Here is a 20,402-nt window from a genome sequence, read left to right as displayed (position 1 = left end):
ATCAACACCAACCTCACATCCATTGGCCCACTGGTGAGATCCTGAAATGGGGACAGTCTTGTCATCGTACCTGCACAGGATGTGTTCAGTAAGCGGTTGGCAACGAAACTTCCACCTCATAGGCCATGGGACTGCGCCATTGACCTCCTGCCTGGAGCAACCCTTCCTAAAGGACGAGTCTATCCTCTGTCCATCCCGGAGCAGAAGGCCATGGAGGAGTACATACAGGAAGCCCTCGCTCAGGAGTTCATCCGACCATCTACTTCCCCTGCCGCTTCCAGTTTTTTCTTCGTGGCCAAGAAGGACGGAGGCTTGAGGCCGTGTATCGACTATCGCCACCTCAACTCTCAAACCATCAAATTCAGCTATCCTCTTCCCCTGGTCCCAACGGCATTAGAACAACTACGCGGAGCCAAGATCTTCACAAAACTGGACTTGAGGAGCGCCTACAACTTAATCCGCATCCGGAAGGGAGACGAGTGGAAGACTGCTTTCATTACTCCTTCCGGGCACTATGAATACAGGGTCATGCCGTATGGGTTATCCAACAGTCCATCCGTCTTCCAAAATTACATGAATGAAGTCTTCAGAGAATACCTTAACCAGTTCGTAATTGTCTACATCGACGACATCCTCATCTACTCCACTTCCAAGGAGGAACACATCCAACATGTCACACTCGTACTCCGAAAACTCCGGGAACACCATCTCTACCTCAAATCTGAAAAATGTGAGTTCCACACGCCCTCAGTCCAGTTCCTGGGATACATCATTGACCCACAAGGCGTGAAGATGGACCAGGGGAAGGTGGACGCCATTACACACTGGCCTCAACCTGGTTCCATTAAAGAACTCCAACGCTTCCTGGGCTTTGCCAACTTCTATAGAAGATTCATCAAGGACTACAGTTTACTCAGCTCCCCTCTAACTTCTCTCCTCCGGAACCGGCCCAAGTCTCTGTCCTGGAACCCCGAAGCCACTGAAGCTTTCCACCTACTCAAGCAGGCCTTCAAGACTGCTCCGATCCTAGTCCACCCTGATCCCAAGCAACAGTTCATTGTGGAAGTGGACGCCTCATCAACCGGGGTCGGAGCAGTCCTATCCCAGCGGCAGGGGGATCCTCCAAAACTCCATCCATGCGCCTTCTTCTCGAAGAAGCTATCCCCGGCGGAGCAGAATTATGACATCGGTAACCGTGAACTACTGGCCATCAAGCTGGCGCTGGAAGAATGGCGTCACTGGCTGGAGGGAGCCCAGTTCCCTTTCGAGGTAATAACAGACCACCAGAACCTGGAATACCTCTGTGAAGCTAAGAGACTGAATCATCGCCAAGCCAGATGGGCCTTGTTCTTCACGAGATTCAACTTTAAGGTCACTTATCGTCCTGGCTCCCAGAACAATAGAGCCGATGCCCTCTCCCGTCTTCATCAAGCATAAGTCCTATCCAATGGAATATTGATCATCTGATTGAACAAGAAAACCTTCAACACCCTGCTCCGCCGGGAGGTCCAGGAGGGAAACTCTTCGTCCCTCCTCAACATCGGATTACCCTCCTGGACTTAGCTCATACCTCTCCGGGATCTGGACATCCAGGCAGGAGGCGGACCCTCTCGCTCCTTCAACAACGTTACTGGTGGCCGTCGATGGCTCTGGATACTGTCCGCTACCTCAAGGGATGCTCCGTCTGCGCCATAGCAGACACCCCTAGAAGACTCCCGGAGGGTAAACTGGTGCCTCTGCCCATTCCTGAACGTCCATGGACCCATATTGGTATAGATTTCATGACTGACCTCCCTCTTTCTCAAGGCTACACCTGTGTGCTGGTAGTGGTCGACAGGTTTTCAAAGTCATGTAAACTCATCCCTCTCAAAGGGCTTCCAACTGCATTTGAAGCGGCAGAGGCACTATTCCACAATGTATTCCGCCACTTTGGCATTCCAGAGGACATCGTCTCTGACCGGGGTCCCCAGTTCATTTCCAGAGTCTGGTCAGCTTTCTTCCGTCTTCTAGGGGTGTCCGTCAGCCTCTCTTCGGGATACCATCCACAGACCAACGGCCAGACGGAGCGTAAGATACAGGAACTTGGGAGGTTCCTGAGGATATACTGCCACCGTAACCAGGACTGTTGGAGCCAGTACCTACCCTGGGACGAATACGCTCAGAATTCCCTCCACCGGGCTCACCCCTTTCCAATGTGTCCTCGGATATCAGCCTCCACTCTTCCCCTGGTCAGGTGAGCCCTCGGAGGTCCCAGCGGTAGATCACTGGTTCCGGCAGAGCGAGAGGGTCTGGGACTCGGCTCACGTGCATCTCCAGCGGGCAGTGCGGAGGCATAAGGAGCAAGCGGACGCTCGTCGAAGACCTACACCGCAATACCATCCTGGACAGCGAGTCTGGCTCTCGACAAGGGACATCCGCCTCCGACTGCCCTGCCGTAAGCTGAGTCCCCGATACATCGGACCATTCCCAATTGAAGGCAACTGAACGAAGTGACCTATAGACTCCAGCTACCTGCACAGTACCGTATCTCACCTTCATTCCATGTCTCACTCCTCAAACCCTTCACTGAACCTTTGTCTCCTCCATCCACAGAGCCTGGTGATGATGCTGTGCCTCCTCCTCCAGTCATTGAAGAAGACAACGACATCTTCCGGGTTAGAGCTATCCTCGACTCTCAACGAATGGGGCCTCAATTGGAGTACCTTGTAGACTGGGAGAATTACGGCCCGGAGGAGCGTTGCTGGGTTAATCGTAATGACATCCTGGACCCCAGCCTTCTCACTGACTTTCACCGAGACCATCCAGACCGCCCCGCTCCCCGTGGCTGAGGTAGACCCCGTCGTCGTACAAGATCCCAGCCGTCAGGAGCCGCCCGTGGAGGAGGGGGTACTGTCACAACCACACCTGCTACACTCCCAGGATCGGACACTTACGCCACACCCACTCGTCCCCAATCACCAGAATTCTAAACACCTGTGCATCATCACCAGCACCACATATAAAGCCACCAGTCACCATCACTCAGTGTCTGGTCTTGCACCGATCTCCTCACATACCTGAACTACATTCATCTGCCTACCTGATCTGCCTTACCCTCTTCATACTCATCGGAACTCCTACTACCATTGTCTTCGTCTGAGTCACCATCTGCATCACCATTCACCTGAAGGAAAGTTGTGTTGTCTCTGTGTCTACTACGTGTCAAGATTCACCTGTGTCTGAAACCTCTGATTTATATTAAACACTGTTTCACTGAATCCTCTGTGTCCTCGTCTGTGTCTGACACTCAGAGAGTATGAATTTTTCAAATGCAGATATTTTTTGGCATCTACAGTACTGGCATGATGTTGTAACCAACGTAATGGACCTCTAGAAAATCCCCACTACTAATGCATGGACCGACAGTCTGGCTGAAACACAAACAAAGACAAATGGAGTGATGCAAAAAGTCCTGCAATACACTGCACTGCACTGGACTAAATATGAGCATTCTTGGAACACTTATCGGATAATCAGATTCAAGGATTGGAACTGTTATATAAGGTAATGTATCATATATTAAGGATTTTTAGATTCGTTTTTGGAGGGGGGTGGGGGTGAACAAGATAAAAACATTATGAAGAATTTGTCTGGGTGGACAGAAGGGGGAGCTTTGTGTTGTGACAATTATGTCTGAATACTATATCAAACTCTTTTATTTCCAAAGAGCAAGATAAATACTGTTTTCCATGATATGACCCCTTTAAGTCATCGTATTTCATAAAATAAAATAAAAAATATATAAATTCTAGACCACTAGTCTAGAATAATGAAATCCAGCCAACAGCTCAATATTTGGATGCTCATTTATCTTTTCTCCACTGTTCAGGTAGAGCACATGAATAATAGTTTAAAAGATGACCCTTTATTCTAGGGTGACGAATGCGGTAAGATCAGTGCAGTAGAGACGGAGCTGTAAGGCAGAGCTTCTTATTTGAATCAAGGGCAGAGATGCAGTTATCTGGAATGAAAAATGCAAAGGCCAGCACATTTGCAAACAGAAAGCCTCTTCTTCATTCACTGCCATTTGGCTTTTGTTCCACTTGTCATCTACTCACAAAAACTCTACACGACGCTAAAAGTGAAGAATAATGAAGCTGGTATCTACAATGTTATCAGCTCAATTGTAGGCAGTTGTCAGTGAGGGTTTAGAGAATAAATCTTTTAATGTTTTTTTTTTTCTTCTTTTTTTTAAAACCTCATGCAGAAGGAATAATTCACACTATTGAAAATGTTGCCATCATTTACTCTCCGTCATGTCTTTTCAAACCCTGATGACAAAGTACAGATCATTTTGTCCTGCAACTGCAACTTTCAAATATAATTTAACAGTTATAGATATTTTTGGGCCTTAACAGCTTAGTATGATGTAACATTTGGTGTAACGTGTCTTGAGGTTGTTGTAGGGTACATTTAAAAGTAATACATGTAATGTACTAAAAAAGTATACATATATATTATCTTTTTTTTTTTTTTTTTTTTTTGGTGTATAGACATAAAAATTATCCCTGTTCACACAGTTCTATGAAACAATTAAGAACACTGTACTTGGCGCTACACACTTGCACAAATATGCATTCTTAAAGAACTCCAGCAAAGTTCGGTCTTATGGACTTTCAAGGTAGGAAGGCATGAAAGCATGTCCGAATTCAATGTTAGCTTCAGTTCCTGTCTCCTGAGATGCCTTCATCTGGCTCATTTTTGAAGGCAGCATAGATGTTTTCTTCACTGCCTTTGATATCCCACAATCCTGTGCATTCCATTCTGTGACAGTTAAGCTGAAAAATAAAGATGTCATCTGAAAGGTGCGGTCGGTGGTCAGTTTGTGTGTAAATGTCTGTTTTTAATTAACCGTTACCATTTCCGATGGCATTTTTAGCAAAAAAATTAATATTGCAGTAATGAAATATTCACTTAGTTATCCCCAAAGCTCTCTATATTTTTCTGTAGATCATTAAACATTTACTCTGCTTCTGAAGCCTGACTGAAATCCATTTTGTGAGGTGCCTTCGTGCAAAAATGCTGCTGCAAAGTCATTGCTTCATACAGCAGTGAGGCAGCAAGTCAGCTGCCTAACGCTGGTTTCACACTGCAAGCGTGAGAGGTGCATGAGCAGCACACATTATGTGTTTTTTTTTTTTTTGTGTGTTTTTTTGCCGTGCATGTTAATCAATGAGTGCACACATTTCACACAAAATATGCTAAAAATGCACAGAATAAGCATGTCTAGTGTGTTTTAACATGAACTGGAGTATGTCAGGAAACAAAATGAAGAATCAGAAATATGTATAGAAGATTTATATAGGATTTTAACTTGTTTTAAATTTTTAATTGTCACAAGGAAATTATAACTTAAAACATTTTATCATGCTCAAAATGAACAGTTAATATTGTTTAGCATATTAAGTTACAATGGCATATATACATAAGAAATTCATTATTTACTGTATTCATTATTGAAAGCTTCTGTAAATATTGCACACATGTTCACTTGTGATTGACGTGACAAACTTAAGCCTTTTATTTATTTTTCTGTTCTTCAGTTACAGAAACTGAGCTATAGACAATACATGCACATGAAACATACTGACATCTTCAACATTCGGCCTAATAAAAATATCATGAACGCTCAGCATGTTCACCTCGTTTAGAAACACTCCTTTTATTTATTTTTTTATGAATCTGAACAAATAATGACTTGAATATAATATTCTCACTTAACAATTAGCTAAAATAGAATTAATAATTATATCGCTTCAGGCCTTCAGTTACAAAAACAGACAACAAGGCAAAAATAACAAAAAGGACACAAGACAATCACAGACACACACACACACAAATATTATCATTGACAGCTTTTAAGAAAAACATTAGGCTTTAAATTGCAGTTGTCTAAAAACGCATAGCCTAATATTTTTATTCAGCACTTTAAAAAAAGTTACAAAAACAGAGCTTAATCACAATTAATTTACATAAAGCATAGTGAGATCTTCTTTAAGAAACGGATATGATATTATGGATACACACAGAGCTATAACTTGGATAATAGAGAATTTCTGGGTAAGCACCTATGGTTAAAAGTATTTATAAAAAAATAACAGTATAAACAACACGTTCTATATTTGAGTACGACTGAAATGACATGATATGAGCTGTTTTTGTTGTTTACCATTTACACATGAATCAGAATCAGCTTTATTCGCCAGGTGTGCCATGGGGGGAAAAACTATTTTTATGCCTACTGTAGATATTCTAGTGCACAGAGATCTGTAGTGCATGTGGGGGTCTTTGATGATGTTACCTGTCCGTTTCTTCACTCTGGAGTTGTACAAGCCCTGAAGACTGGGCAGGTGCACACCAATGATCCTCTCTGCTGTCCTTGTCAACAAACTTTCAAGATTTAATAACATTCAAGTTTATAATTGACCAAACTCATGCCGCTTTGGAGCCGCTGCTGTCACTGTACAAATGCTTCCAGTGTGAACTCTCGCTCATCTGCAGCTGCAGTAACACTGTATTAAAGGTCACCCGCTGTTCACACGCCGCTAATGCAGTGTGAAACCTGCATACGTTTCCGGATTCAGCTTTTATAATTGCTGGAGCAGTCAATTCAAGCATGACGTATCATTGATTTGAGAGAGAGAGCAAATAAAGAATGTTTGTAAAACATTCCTTGTTTACTTGGAAGCCATGTCAAATAATCATGAAAACAGAACAGCTTGTGTTTAATTTGTCTGTGAGGCATTTCATTTCCACTGTGGTGTAGAAGGGGTTTTCACAGACTTTAATTGTGACCACCACCATGAATCGCACGCTCTGTGTTTGATAGTTGTTTCTTGTGCACAGCAGATATTCTGTGTCAGCCATCATGACACAAAGTGTAAGGTGGCGCCAATGGGTGCATCGCACATTTTCTATCAGTTTTTTGTTCATTTCTGCCTAGGAATGCATATGTTTCTTTAACTGTTAGCGGATCCAGTTATTATGAATATCACTTGGTTCCAGTACTTTATAAATTGATGTAGTTCTGGGTAAGAGCTGATTAATAACCCTAATGGTCCAATCAAAAGATTGAAATTATATTGGAAATGAACAGTTATTGGCTATTTAAGTGTTGTGCAAAGAACAAGGATTTAAACTGTTAGTGAAGCATAGCGCTGGCTCTTTATTATTCAATAAAATCTTTAGACTTACTAATTTTCCACTTATTTTGGATTTCTTCTGTTTTCTTAAAGAATTGAAACACAAACCACTACTGCCTTCAATTGAAGGTTGTCATCTATAATAGCAGGCAATTTTTTTATCATGATTTGGTCTAAAAAAACATACAGTGAATGTAAAAATATTGATTTAATGTTATATTGTAACTAATTATTCAATAAAATTATATATATATAATGGTAAAAATGTAACTAAATAAATATATTTATGATATAAAGCATCCATAAATATTTTGGATGTAAATTCACAATACTGCTTAGCTTGGAGTTTCAGCATCTACTCAGACATAAACAAAAGCATGTTTTTTATGTGTAAATGTTGCATACCAATACCTACATATAAACAATGTGACCAGACTAGCTGTATTATATGGCTTCGGACATGAATGATGTTAGAACATCATAGCAGTCATTGAAGGTAAGTGATGGTAAATAATGTGGGCCAGAGCTGTTCTAGAAGCGGAGAGATTTAGCCACCGCACACTGATAGCAACCGGTTCCAGCCAGTGAGCATCTGTGAGGGAGAAATGCAGACTGAAGCAAATATCATCAGAGTGGGTTTGTTGTGTAAATGTACGCAGGGATATCTGGACTTTGTGTTATATGACACTTGCAGGAAGTGGATTTTAAACCATAGTTCTCTAATTCATGTGTGCAAATGTCAGTCTTAAACAAACACGTGTGTATTTTCTATTACCTAATCTAACCCTCGTATAAATATTTTTTGTGTGTTTTTTATTTACAGTGTTTATTTTCTGCTGTTGTTTTTCTCCGTGACCCAGTTGACCGCTCTCCGCAATGTGGGTAATGTCAGGTTTTGCTATTATTGTAAGGACTGTTGGTCAAAAGCTGACCCACACTCAAACACACGTTACTCCACATGGTTGAGGAAATGTGGCTTTCAGCAAGCGGTCATGTGGGAAATTGACAAAGCTCCAGAGCAGAATGTAGAGAGAGAGAGAGAGAGAGAGATGTGCATGGCAGGTTTATGGTAACAGACTTTGTATTTTACTCATACCTACACATCTGCCCTCAGTCAATCTCTCTCTCCACAAGCAGTGCTGAAAATATCCAAGGCCTCTGGGCAGTCCTCTTCTGCCCTCTACTGTTCCCAGCCCAAACAGCCAGTGTGATTTTCCTAGTGTACTGTTATACCATTCCACGTGACTGGTTTGACTCATGTATGTTTACCAAACTGTTTGTGTTTGTAAAATTGTTATTTAAAGTCTTGAGAGAAGCATTTAGGAAGAGCAGTCAAGCTCTGGATAGATGGATGTATGGGCAGGGTGACGTTACTGTAGATCTCCTTTTGGCTCTGTAAAGCTCTGGATGCGTCACATGACCTGGATTGCATGTAGATTACATTGCCAGCCATTAATCCTTTCCTTTTTTTCTTATATATTTTTATTTTTTTACAAAAATTTTATTTTTTTTATTTTCATATTGATTCAGTATAAAATGTTGTAGTAATTGTTTTGCTTTTTATATTTTTATTATTATTGTTTAATAACTACATAGTTTTAATTGTTTGTATTTGTATATTTATGTATTTATTTGCATTTTAAAATTTGTATTTATTTTAATGTTTTTTATATAATTTATATAATTTTATTTGTGCACATTCTATGATTGTTTATGTAGTTTAGCCTTTAATGTATTTATTATTCAAAAATATAATATTGTATATAATATTGTTAAATATAACTGTGCTAATCAAAATAATATATTAATATTATGTATTATAGTATTATTTTCTCTATATATTTTTATTTACATTATTATTAATATTCTTTTTTTCATTAAATGGAAATAATTTTACATTGAAATTTTTATTTACATCTGTTTTGGTTATGCATTTTGATTCTCATTTCTTGCTGGAATTGTCCGCTGTTGTGGAGGATATAGAGTCTTTGCGTAACCTGTTAACACAGACTGTGCTCTATACAGTGGAACTGGAAGGCAGTGAGCATTGTAGCTACTTATCCCCCCACCCGTTGTCATTGGCAATTTGGCTGGTAATTATGTAAAGTGCTGCTGACTTCCATTTCCAGCAAGCCCCTGAAAACGTGCATCTCCTCATTACCATTCAAAATGAGCTTTGGAGCTGTTGATATCTCCTCAAAACACATCCAGCTGTGCTGTGCAATATTTGTGTGCGCATGTTTGAGTAGCACATGTACACCAGTCGCACACACTTCAATATGGTGTGAGAAACATAGCATCCTGGAAATAGTGTCTGCTCAGTTTGCTTTGAGAAAGGCTGTTTAAAATCAGAAGGAGAGATCTAGCAGTTCAAGACAGGGGGTTAATATGCTCTTCATTAATGCTTAAGAGCTCCCTCGACACTCAGCAGGTGTGTAACAGCATCAGCAGGGATGCTAGTTTTCTAATATATGATGAATTGATCATTATATTTGTGATTTAATGCATGCTAATAGAGTTGCTTGAACACAACCCTGTTGTTCTCAGAGTGCTTTAACATGAACAGAGTCAATATCACCATATGTAAAGGACACTGGTTGTTCTGTCATTTTGGAGATCAAATAAAAAAGACAACCATTTTCATTACTAACGAATCTCATAGCTACAAAATAATGAACACTTTTAGCCTAAGGTAACAATGTTTTAATACTGATGATGTCATATTCCTCTCCTTGTTGCTCCGCCAGCCTGACTGATGATGTTTAATGTTTCCTATCGCATATTACATGACAGCTGTGCATGCGTGTAATGCACATTATTTTCCACACAGTGATTCGTGCGTTAAATGCAGACTCCTCCATCATTACACAATGGCAGTCATCTCCTCTTTTAGCCAAAGGCACATCCTTCTTTCTTCACCAATAAAACTCGAGGCAGGTATTTCACGGCTGGTTGCCTTTTTTAATCCATTTTCCCAGAATCCTGTCTCAGCTCTGTGCTGTAGTGTTTTGGTCTGTTACAGGGCTGAAAATGAAAGACTTTGTTAGAAATGTTCCTTGTGTGTGACAGGAGCACCTCTGTGGTCAGATGATGAACTTGATACTGTAGGTGGAGCAGATGGCACTAACTAACTAAATAAATAATTTAGAAAAAGATTACAGGTGACAGTGTTGCATTAAGATATCTGTGTAGCGTGGTATAAGAAGAATTAAGAAGGGCATTTAAAACTATGCAGACATTTATTCCAATACAGCACGAGTAAACGAAGATTTGAGGACTCTGCTCTGTGCATGTGTTTAGGAGCATATGTTTGAAGGGATTTATATGCCACAAAGTGTAAGAATAAGAATTATTTGTTTTACTGATGTCACATTAAAATAATTTATACATATGTGAGAGGATTAAAAAAAAAAAAAAACATAGTCTGTTTTATTCATCAAAAATGATTTATTCAGCACTTTAATAATTTATTTTAAAGGGGTCATAAGTTTTATTCTTTTTCATTATTATTATTTAATGTCCTAATTTCATTTTTCATGACAATTCTCCACCCACTTGTGATCTGTGGCATCTTAAAATGCATCATAGCCATTAAACACAATTCCCGATGTTACTAAATGACATCAAACACATTCATAAGCCTGTTTTCTTATCAAAAGTTTTCAAATCCAGTTGCTTTGAAAAACAATCATTGGAGTTTTTGAACTCAGTGTGAAGGGCTTCATAGAAACATGTGTTTTTGTTTAAATCATTGAACACCGTTGAATTGACTTAGTGTAAACATGTTCAGTATTTTTTTATATTTTTGATACATTTTGTGTGTCTGTTTTCTCCACAGAGGCATCTGTCCTAAGCTACGATGGCAGCATGTATATGAAGGTGGTGATGCCAATTGTAATGCATACAGAGGCAGAGGATGTGTCGCTGCGGTTTATGTCCCAGCGTGCCTTTGGCCTGTTGATGGCTGCCACATCACGTGAGTCCGCAGACACACTACGACTAGAGCTGGACAGCGGCCGTGTCAAACTGACCGTCAATTTAGGTATCGTATACTGACTTATTTCTCTCTGTCCCTATCTCTCTTCCTCGGTCGTCCTCGTTATTTCTTATATTTGCAAGTAACTGGATGTTATCATCTCTCTAACACTAAACTGAATTGTTATTGTTTTGTTGATCTGCATGGATTGCTCCTGTTTGTTTTTTTGGTTCTCTTGCTTTGTCTGAAGGTGATGTGGAAAGACAAACGCTCTCATCTTTGTCCCACATAACCTCTGACCTCATGATCGAAGCAACACATCTGCACCAGTCATTCTAATACATGCTCATTGATTTACAACATGTTTTAAAATAGTAATTTTTTTTTTTTTTTAATGTTATTAAATGAAAACAGCATTTATGTTAGGGCTGGGCGATATAGCTAAATATTATCTATCTATTTATCTATCTGTCTGTCTGTATGTGGGTCAAAGACGTTAAGATGTCCGCATCAAAAGAAATGTACAAAAGTGATTTTGTGTCCATAGAAAGCACATTAAATGTAAGTAAAATGTCTACTTTTAAGGTTTCAAATAAGTTTTTGGAGAATAAAATGTCAAAATTTGGGTGAAATAATGTTACATTGTCATTCAGTGTAACACAATTTTTATGCAAAAATTCAAACAACATGCTTATTCTGACGTGTACATATTAAAATATCTAAAAGAATAATGGAGCATGCTAAATGTTGTTGTGTTTTAAATTCGTAAACAAATTCTTACTGACAAATGGGCAAAACTTAGGATAGTGGCAAATGTTAATAATGTAAAATTACAACTCATTAGTATTTGGGGTGAAAGTAATTAGTCTTTTAATATGTCATAAATTGATTTTTGTTGTAAATATGCCTGACAGGATTGTTACACTGAATGACATTTTACTGGATGCCTTCTGTAAATCAGTGGAAAATGTATGACACTTATTTTTTGCTCAGAAAAACAAAATTGCAATTGGACAACAAAAAGCAGTATTTTAAAGCAGTATTACACTTTTTTTATGCTTAAACACTTTTTCGTCTTTGACCCATGTATTTCATGTAAATAATAATCGAGTTGCATTTAATGTGACTTCACCAGTTGCAAAACAAACAAATTAAAAAAAGAAACAAAATTTTACACCAATCTAGCAATACCTGGTAATAAACAACATTTACCTATATGTAGGGTTCAGATATCTGAGACATCTGAGAAATGCTTCTAATTTAATTGCTTAGCTTGATCAGCATTTTTGCCATTAAGGTTTATATATAAAAGAAGATACTGTATTATAATATCTCAGTCATACAACAAAGAGTGGATGCAAACTGACATACTGGCACAAAAAGAAACTGTATATATATATATATATATATATATATATATATATATATATATATATATATATATATATATATATATATATATATATTATAATAATTTATTAAATTAAATATATCACCCAGCCCAAAATTCTATGCTATGAACAGGACTGACTCTTTGTGATAATATTTCTGTATCTGTTTATTCTCAGTTCTTATGGTAAGATGGGTTTACAAATCAGTTTTGCCTCTTCTGTAACATTTTTTTCCACATTATCAGGAAAATACGTACCCATTCCCATCCCTCGCTCTTAACGGCATTTATCATGCCTTGTTCAAAGATGGTACTCACCCCTTCAATGGCCTTTAGCCTGCGGCCCTTTAAGCAAACAGCCCGAGACCAGAGCATCCAGCACACCTGCAGCTGGTGGCCAAAGCATCCCCCACAAAACACACACACTCATTATTCTCCCATCCAACCTTATACACACCATGTCACAAGAAAGGGCCAGATGATCAACGTCTTAAAAATGCTGCAACATCAAAATTATAGTGATTTAAGTAAATTCAATAATTTAAATTTGCTAAATGTTTATATTAACTGCAGTTAAATTTGTCATTTTATATTAATGGACTTAATGGATTAAACAGACATATCTGTAATCAATCACTGATTGATATGAATGTATTTTTTTTTTTTTTTTTATGAAGTACATGCTACAAGTTTGTGTGTTGCTGGTGCTTTTTGGACCGAGGCTGTTTGCTCCCACTTTTCTGTTGCGGTTGATGGCACATGATAAAAATGGCCTTATGGATTCCAACCTTTATGACAGTTACAATTGTCATAACAATCTGCAGTTCTCTGTTAAATTCAACAGTTGGTAGGGTAACCAATAATTTGGATGATTATTAGCCAAAAAAAAAAAAAAAAAAGAGAGAGAGAGAGAGAGAGAGAGAGAGAGAGAAAGAAGGTTGATGAATCCTTTCGGCTTAGAGCAGGCAGCCATCTTTATATGGATTGTTACTATTACATACTAAAATATAAATCTACATCCTAAAAATAATAATAATCATAATAATTAAGAAAATAATAATCATAATAATAATACTATATAGCCAGAATTGCTGTGTAATTAGCCTTAGGAAACATAGTCATGTCACCAGTTATGTCTGCATGTTGTTTCAATAATAATGAAAATAATAATTTGTGAAACAAGTTATATCAGACAGAGCGGCCAGAATTATTGAATGGCTGTTGGAAATTATCCAAAATGGCTGCTGCTCCATGTGCTCATCCCCAGAAGGTGGTGTTTCTGTTGTTGGATGTCTGCAGCTGTATCCTTGAAGGACATGATTTCATCTGTCACTTGTTCTTCCCCATCTAGACTGTGGCAGGATAAACTGTAACACCAGTAAGTTTTTACTCCATTTGTTCTACATACTTTTTTCTTGCCCTGTTGGATTTATTGATTCATTTTTGTATTATTTTGAGATGAAACAGGTATTAGTTAATCCCACAGATGGTCAAAGTGTTAACATATTTATTAAACAGTGTTGTTAACCTACACTACTAGTTAAACAGCTGGCCCCATTCTACTCATGTTTAATTACAATTTTCAATAGTTTATATAAGGGTCTCTCAAACTAACAAAAAACTAAACTAAAAAATAATAATAATAATAATAATAATAATAAATAATTAGTTTAACAACACGGTTCATGGTTCTCTAATGTTGCTTAATGGTAACACGACAAATAAAATTGTAAAAATGTTTAACATTATGTAATAAGTCTTTTATTTTCCTTGTTTTTATTTTAATGAGATAGTTCACTCAATGTGTAATCATTTACTCACCCTCATGTTGTTCCAAACCAGTAAAAGTTTCTTTCTTATGCTGAACATAGAAGATATTTTCAAGAATGCTGGTAATTAAGTTGATGGTCGCCATTGACCTGTGTTTCCTTCCTTAATATGAAAGTCAAAGGGGACCAAAAACTTGTTCATCACAGTTCTTCAAAATAAAATTTTACTTTTTTTGTTCAATATAATAAAGAAAAGTATATGGGTTTGGATCGACATGAGGTTAAGTAAATGACAATATATATATATATATATATATATATATATATATATATATTTATTTATTTATTTATTTTATTTTTTGGGGAGGGGGGGACTATTCCTTTAAAATTATTAATTTATATTGCTGCACATATACAGTTATTATTATTATTATTATTATTATTATTATTATTATTATTATTATTATTAAAGTAATTATAAAAATATAAAATATATTAATGATGTACATTATTATACTGTGAAATAAAAAAATTATATTTTAGTAAAAAAATTATAAATTACTTCAAAGAACATTTTATAATTGTAGGCTCAATAATGATTTTTTTTTTTTTTTTTTTTTTTTTTTACGTTTAAATAATTTATTTACGTTTTATTTCTCTCTGAATTGACTGTTTGTATGTGTGCCTGTAAGTCTACGAGCTGAGACGAGGAAACTCTTCCCCGCGAGTAAATATTCAATGACTATTCTCTAACGTTAGGGGGCGCTGAACATCATTCCACACTTTAACATGTCGAGCAGCGGAGAAGTGAGGCTAGAGTACGAGGAAGCCAATTTCACTGCTGCGCATGCGCATTAACCGAAAGTATCCCATTCTGATGGGTATGGTTTTCTGTCAGGGCACCGGCGTCTTTCAAATCCGTGGTGTGGAGACATTTCGGTTTTGCCGTTGAGTGTAATGCAGAGGAAGAAAAAACGGTAAAAAAAAAAAAAAAAAGTCTGTTTGCAAGCATTGTTTACACGTGTAGCCTACTCAAACAGAAACACTTCCAACATGACTGCACGTCTGTGGCGCCATCACCCAGCAATATCACAGCGCTGAACATCATTCCACACTTTAACATGTCGAGCAGCGGAGAAGTGAGGCTAGAGTACGAGGAAGCCAATTTCACTGCTGCGCATGCGCATTAACCGAAAGTATCCCATTCTGATGGGTATGGTTCCCTCTCGAGGCGGTAACTCAACATTACGTCAGCTAAGACGTATATGGGAACTCTTCCCTTCTCCACTTTCACTGAAATCTTATTGGCTAACGCCAGCTGGGGACAGCTGGCCAATTGACGCGAAGCATGCAAATACTGGCGGGTAAGCGTGCAGTATAAAATGCATGGGCGCGAAAATTACGTCAGAATCTCTTTCTTCACGCTAGAAGTCTTATCTAAGTCATCGTGGAAATTGCAATAGAGGACTACTCACCCTGTTTTTCCTCTCCGCATCCGATGGCTGCTAATGCTAGATTCGGACCTTCACCAGTTCTGTGTGACCTGCTATGGGATTCTCACACGGACAACACTTGCGAAAAACTGCCAGTGCGCGCCCTCAGAGCCAGAGTGGCTCGGAGGACGGCGGGAATGAGGCCCACTGCCGCCAGCGAGCCGCTGGTGGGCCCTCCCCCGCCCGAAGACGAGTTTGACGTCGGCGTGGTGGACTATAGCTTCCGCGTCCTCTTCGGAGCTGGCGAGGAAAACGACTCCATGTCGCTTCGACGTCGAAAGAGGTTTGGGCCTCTCAGTGGGACCGCCCCGACCAAGAGGGCCCTGAGACCTCCAGGAGAAGCTCGTCAGGGTCTTCGGAAAGGTCGTCACGGAGCTGAGTCTCGCTTGCAACGCACATGACGAACCTGTGATAGGTAACTAGACTCGTGGCTCCTCCAGTCGAGCTGCTACCAGATGGCATTTAGGCATGCAAGAGCTCGTGGTGAAATCGTGGGCTGCACCCCAATCGGCGCGCACCCACTCTGCTACGAAGGCCATATCACGCACGTGGACGGGACGGAAACCCTCCCCCCCCCCGTCTAGGAGACTGTTACCACACACCTGTGCTCGTCTCCCTCTGCTTTTGGTCCGGACCACAGTCTAGAAAGAGCGAGTGCAGCTTCTGCTCTTTGCCAGGGCAATACTCAAGGTGTTTCAGGCAAACGGCGGCACAGTAGCGCTGACGTCATCAGGATCTGCACGGCAACTGATCTCGCGCTGATTGCTATTAAAGCGCTCTGCTCAGCTGTTTCACGGAGCTCATGGTCATCTTTACAGGCACCTATGGCTTACCCTAGCTGTCCTGAAAGACGCAGACCGTAGGCCGCTCCTAAACGTTCCAGTTGCTCCCTACGGCCTCTTTGGTGACGTCATGGAGCTATTCTCAGAGACGCAGAAAGCGCGCCAAAGTATGAGCCATGTGATACCCCGTCGCTCACCCCAGTCTTCTTCTGCGAGATTCTTATGCACCTGGCCAGGCTCTAAAACCAGCTAAAATAACCCGCAGTGGCACCCCGCTCTGAACCGGACGCTCGTTTCTGCCGAAACCAGCAGTGGTAAGAGCCTGGAAGGTAACGTCAGGGTCAGTGGAGGACCCCGCGCCGCGAGAGAGCCAGCGCGCCATACGAGCCGTCTCCCTGACGGTGAAAGAGTGAGTGAGCGGGAGGCCCCGCCCCCAAGCGCCATGTTCATATGCATCATATCCCCCATTTCCTTCGGGCGACGATTGCTATGTCTGTTTGAATGCTGTTTGTGTGAGTTCCACAATAAAAGCAGGTATACAATCAGCGAAAGAGCTTTACTGCCTCTTACACTCATCTCTGTGTCACTCGCCCTGTCTCAGAACAGTGCAGAGCCACAACCCTTGATTATACTGGCCTCGCGAGAGTGCCAACACCACATAAGCACGGTGTCACCCTCAATGTTCAGATGCATCATGTCCCCCATGTTTCTTCGGGCGACGATTGCTATATGTCTGTTTGAATGCTGTTTGTGTGAGTTCCACAATAAAAACAGGTATACAATCAGCGAAAGAACTTTACTGCCTCTTACACTCATCACTGTGTCACTCGCCCTGTCTCAGAACAGTGCAGAGCCACAAGCCATGATTATACTGGCCTCGCGAGAGTGCCAACACCACATGAACACGGTGCCACCCTCAATGTTCAGATGCATCATGTCCCCCATGTTTCTTCGGGCGACGATTGCTATATGTCTGTTTGAATGCTGTTTGTGTGAGTTCCACAATAAAAGCATGTTACAATCAACTAAAGAGCTTTACTTCCTCTTACACTCATCTCTGTGTCACTCGCCCTGTCTCAGAACAGTGCAGAGCCACAACCTATTATTATAATGGCCTCGCGAAGGAGCGAGAGTGCCAACACCACAAAGACGCATGCATCATGTCCCCCACATCACTATGGGTGACGATTGCTATATGTGTTTAAATGATGTTTTTGTGAGTAAAAATTGTACTAAAGAAGCATATATACAAATTTTTACACCCAACGTTGTGTCACTCGCCCTGTCTCAAACAGCGCAGAGCCACAGTCCATGATTATAATGGCCTCATGATGGCGCAAGAGTGTCACACCATTTAGCGACGCGCCCGCCCTCCCGCCAGTGCTTCCAGCCTCGCGGGGGCGGGGCCCTAATTAAAATATGCCATCAGTGGCTGTAGAGGTAACGCGTCCGCCGTGTCATCTCATGGACGGTAAGAGGGCTATCCCGGGCGTTTCACCGTGGATACTGGGAATAATTCACGACGGATATTCTCTCCAATTCAAACGCAGACCTCCCCGCTTCAATGGCGTGGTCCCGTCACTGACTTTGCCCCAAAACCGTCCTGTTCTGCGACAGGAAGTTCTCAGTCTGCTCGAGAGAGAGCGATAGAGCGAAATTTCCCCTCAGATCGAGCGGAATGCGCATGTTGAATTATCTGGACGATTGGCTGATTTTAGCCCACTCAAGAGATGTGCTATCAGTCACGTGGAAACAATGCTTCGCCGTTTGGATACGCTGGGACTGCGTGTGAATATGCAGAAGAGCGTGTTTTTACGAGTCGGACTGTAACATATCTGGGAATATGTTTGGACTCGATGGCGATACAAGCCCATCTCTCTCTAGAGCATTTCATCGACTCTGCGCTGTTTCTGACTGGGCAGGTCGTTTGCACTGAGGGAATTTCAGAGGCTTCTGGGACTGATGGCGGCGGCTTCTTCAGTGTGCCATCTGGGTCTGCTACATTGCGGCCGCTACAGTTTTGGCTGTAACTCGAGTTCCGCCGAGGGCGTGGTCTTCGGTCCACAAGCACTTACGGTCATTCACAGTTGCGTCAGCACTCTGAGACCGTGGAACAGCCCGGATATGTTCAGCCCAGGAGTTCTTTTCTCTGCAAACGCGATCTAGGCCGGGGAGCAGTGCGTCTGGGCCTGTGGTCGGAGTCACAGAGAAGGTGACACATAAACCGTTTGGAATAATGAAGCGGTGTCCTAATATCCCTGCAAGCCTTTCGGTCGAGATTGGAGCGGAAACATGTACTGATTCAAACCGACAACACGTCTGTGGTCTCGTACATAAATCGCCAGGACGGCGTGCGCTTCAGAGCTCTATTCAAACAGGCAGCGAGTTTCCTGTTGTGGGCGGACCGACACTTAATCTCCATAGGAGCGTCGCACATCCCCGGTACTTTGAACCGTGGAGTGAGCATGCTTTTGAGGAACGGGATTCCTCAAGGAGATGTTGGCTTCACCCAAGATCAGATCTAATGATTTGGGAGGGAGGAAATGGATTTGTTTGCCACGAGCGAGAACACGTTTGCTATCTCACTCCCCCTGCTGGGAGATGCTCTGACATCGCGCTGGCCGGAAGCCAGGCTTACACATTCCCTCCTGTGCAGATTCTGCCTGTGTTGTGCAAAATCAGGGAGGAGAAAGCATCAGTTATACTCGTGGCTCCGAACTGGCCGAATCAGCCCTGGTTCGCGGACCTGAGAGAGTTACTGATGGCTCCCCCATGGCGAATCCCCCTCAAGCAGGACCTGCTGTCTCAGGCGAATGGCACAATATAGCACCCCAGCCCTGAGCTGTGGAACCTTCATGTGTGGCCGCTGCGGGGACCCTATGAGCGGGACACTCTGGACTGACGAGTGCTAAACACACTTACTGAGACGCGAGCATCATCAAACATTCGCTGCTACGCGCAGAAGTGGTGAGTTTTCACAAAATGGTGCGAGAACATTTATATTGACCCGGGGACCTGTTCCGTGTCGGATGTTTTGCGCTTTCTACAGCACAGTTGGATAGCGGGAGTTTGAAACCATCCACGCTGAAGGTGTATGTGACCGCTATTGCCGCTTTCGTTCCCCGGTTACGGGTAAACGATCGGTAAGCACGCTCTGGTATTCAGTTTTCTCAGGGGAGCAAGTAGATTGTGTACTTCATGGCCGCCCTCCGTGCCGCCGTGGGATTTCGCTCTAGTTTTGAGGGCTCTATCTCTTATTACCGTTCGAGCCATTAGCTTCGATTGCGGTTAAGGAGCTTCCCTGAAGACTGCCTTGCCTCTTGCTCTCGCCTCAGCGAAGTGCCTTGGATAATTTCGTGAGTGTTTGGTGAACGATATTTCATTGGTTTCGGGCCTGGCGACTGTAATGTCACTCTCCGGCCGAGACCGGATTTCGTTTCGAAGTCACTCAATACACCGTTTTGTTTCCCTGCCCGCCTTATCTGTTGAGCCGTCAGCCTCGCGCGACGCTGATACTCAGAGCGCCGGGACCCTGTTAGGGTTTTACGGATGTATATGAATTGCTCGGCCGCCTTTCGTCAGTCGGACCAGCTTTTCGTGTGCTTGGTGGATGTAATAAGGGACGTGCTGTTTCTAAACAGAGACTTTCTCACTGGATCGTGGACGCTATCAAATGCCAGGGGAAGGATTACCCCCTCAACATCAGAGCTCATTCTGCGAGGACATTATAAATGCTTCCTGATGGGCCTGGTCTAGAGGTATGTCTGTCCAGTATTTATGTTTTGCTGCTGGCTGGTCTTCCCAGAACACA

At 41.5% G+C, this 20,402-nt stretch overlaps 1 protein-coding gene across 9 annotated transcripts in view; it reads left to right on the top strand.

Moving 5' to 3' along the window:
- LOC113098789 (neurexin-3b) overlaps positions 1-20,402 on the top strand; it is a 154,924-nt gene that overhangs the window by 125,424 nt on the left and 9,098 nt on the right. For 5 of the 9 annotated variants that reach the window (XM_026263872.1, XM_026263874.1, XM_026263868.1 and 2 more), the window contains 2 exons: positions 11,020-11,223; positions 13,899-13,925. In XM_026263872.1, coding sequence (XP_026119657.1) covers positions 11,020-11,223; positions 13,899-13,925 — 231 coding nt within the window. The remainder of the gene's footprint in view (positions 1-11,019; positions 11,224-13,898; positions 13,926-20,402) is intronic. The other 4 variants (XM_026263876.1, XM_026263873.1, XM_026263875.1 and 1 more) reach the window with 1 other exon arrangement.

Source organism: Carassius auratus, unplaced genomic scaffold, assembly GCF_003368295.1.
Source record: "Carassius auratus strain Wakin unplaced genomic scaffold, ASM336829v1 scaf_tig00216663, whole genome shotgun sequence".
NCBI lineage: Eukaryota > Metazoa > Chordata > Actinopteri > Cypriniformes > Cyprinidae > Carassius > Carassius auratus.
This window is presented reverse-complemented; position numbering and strand designations above follow the sequence as displayed.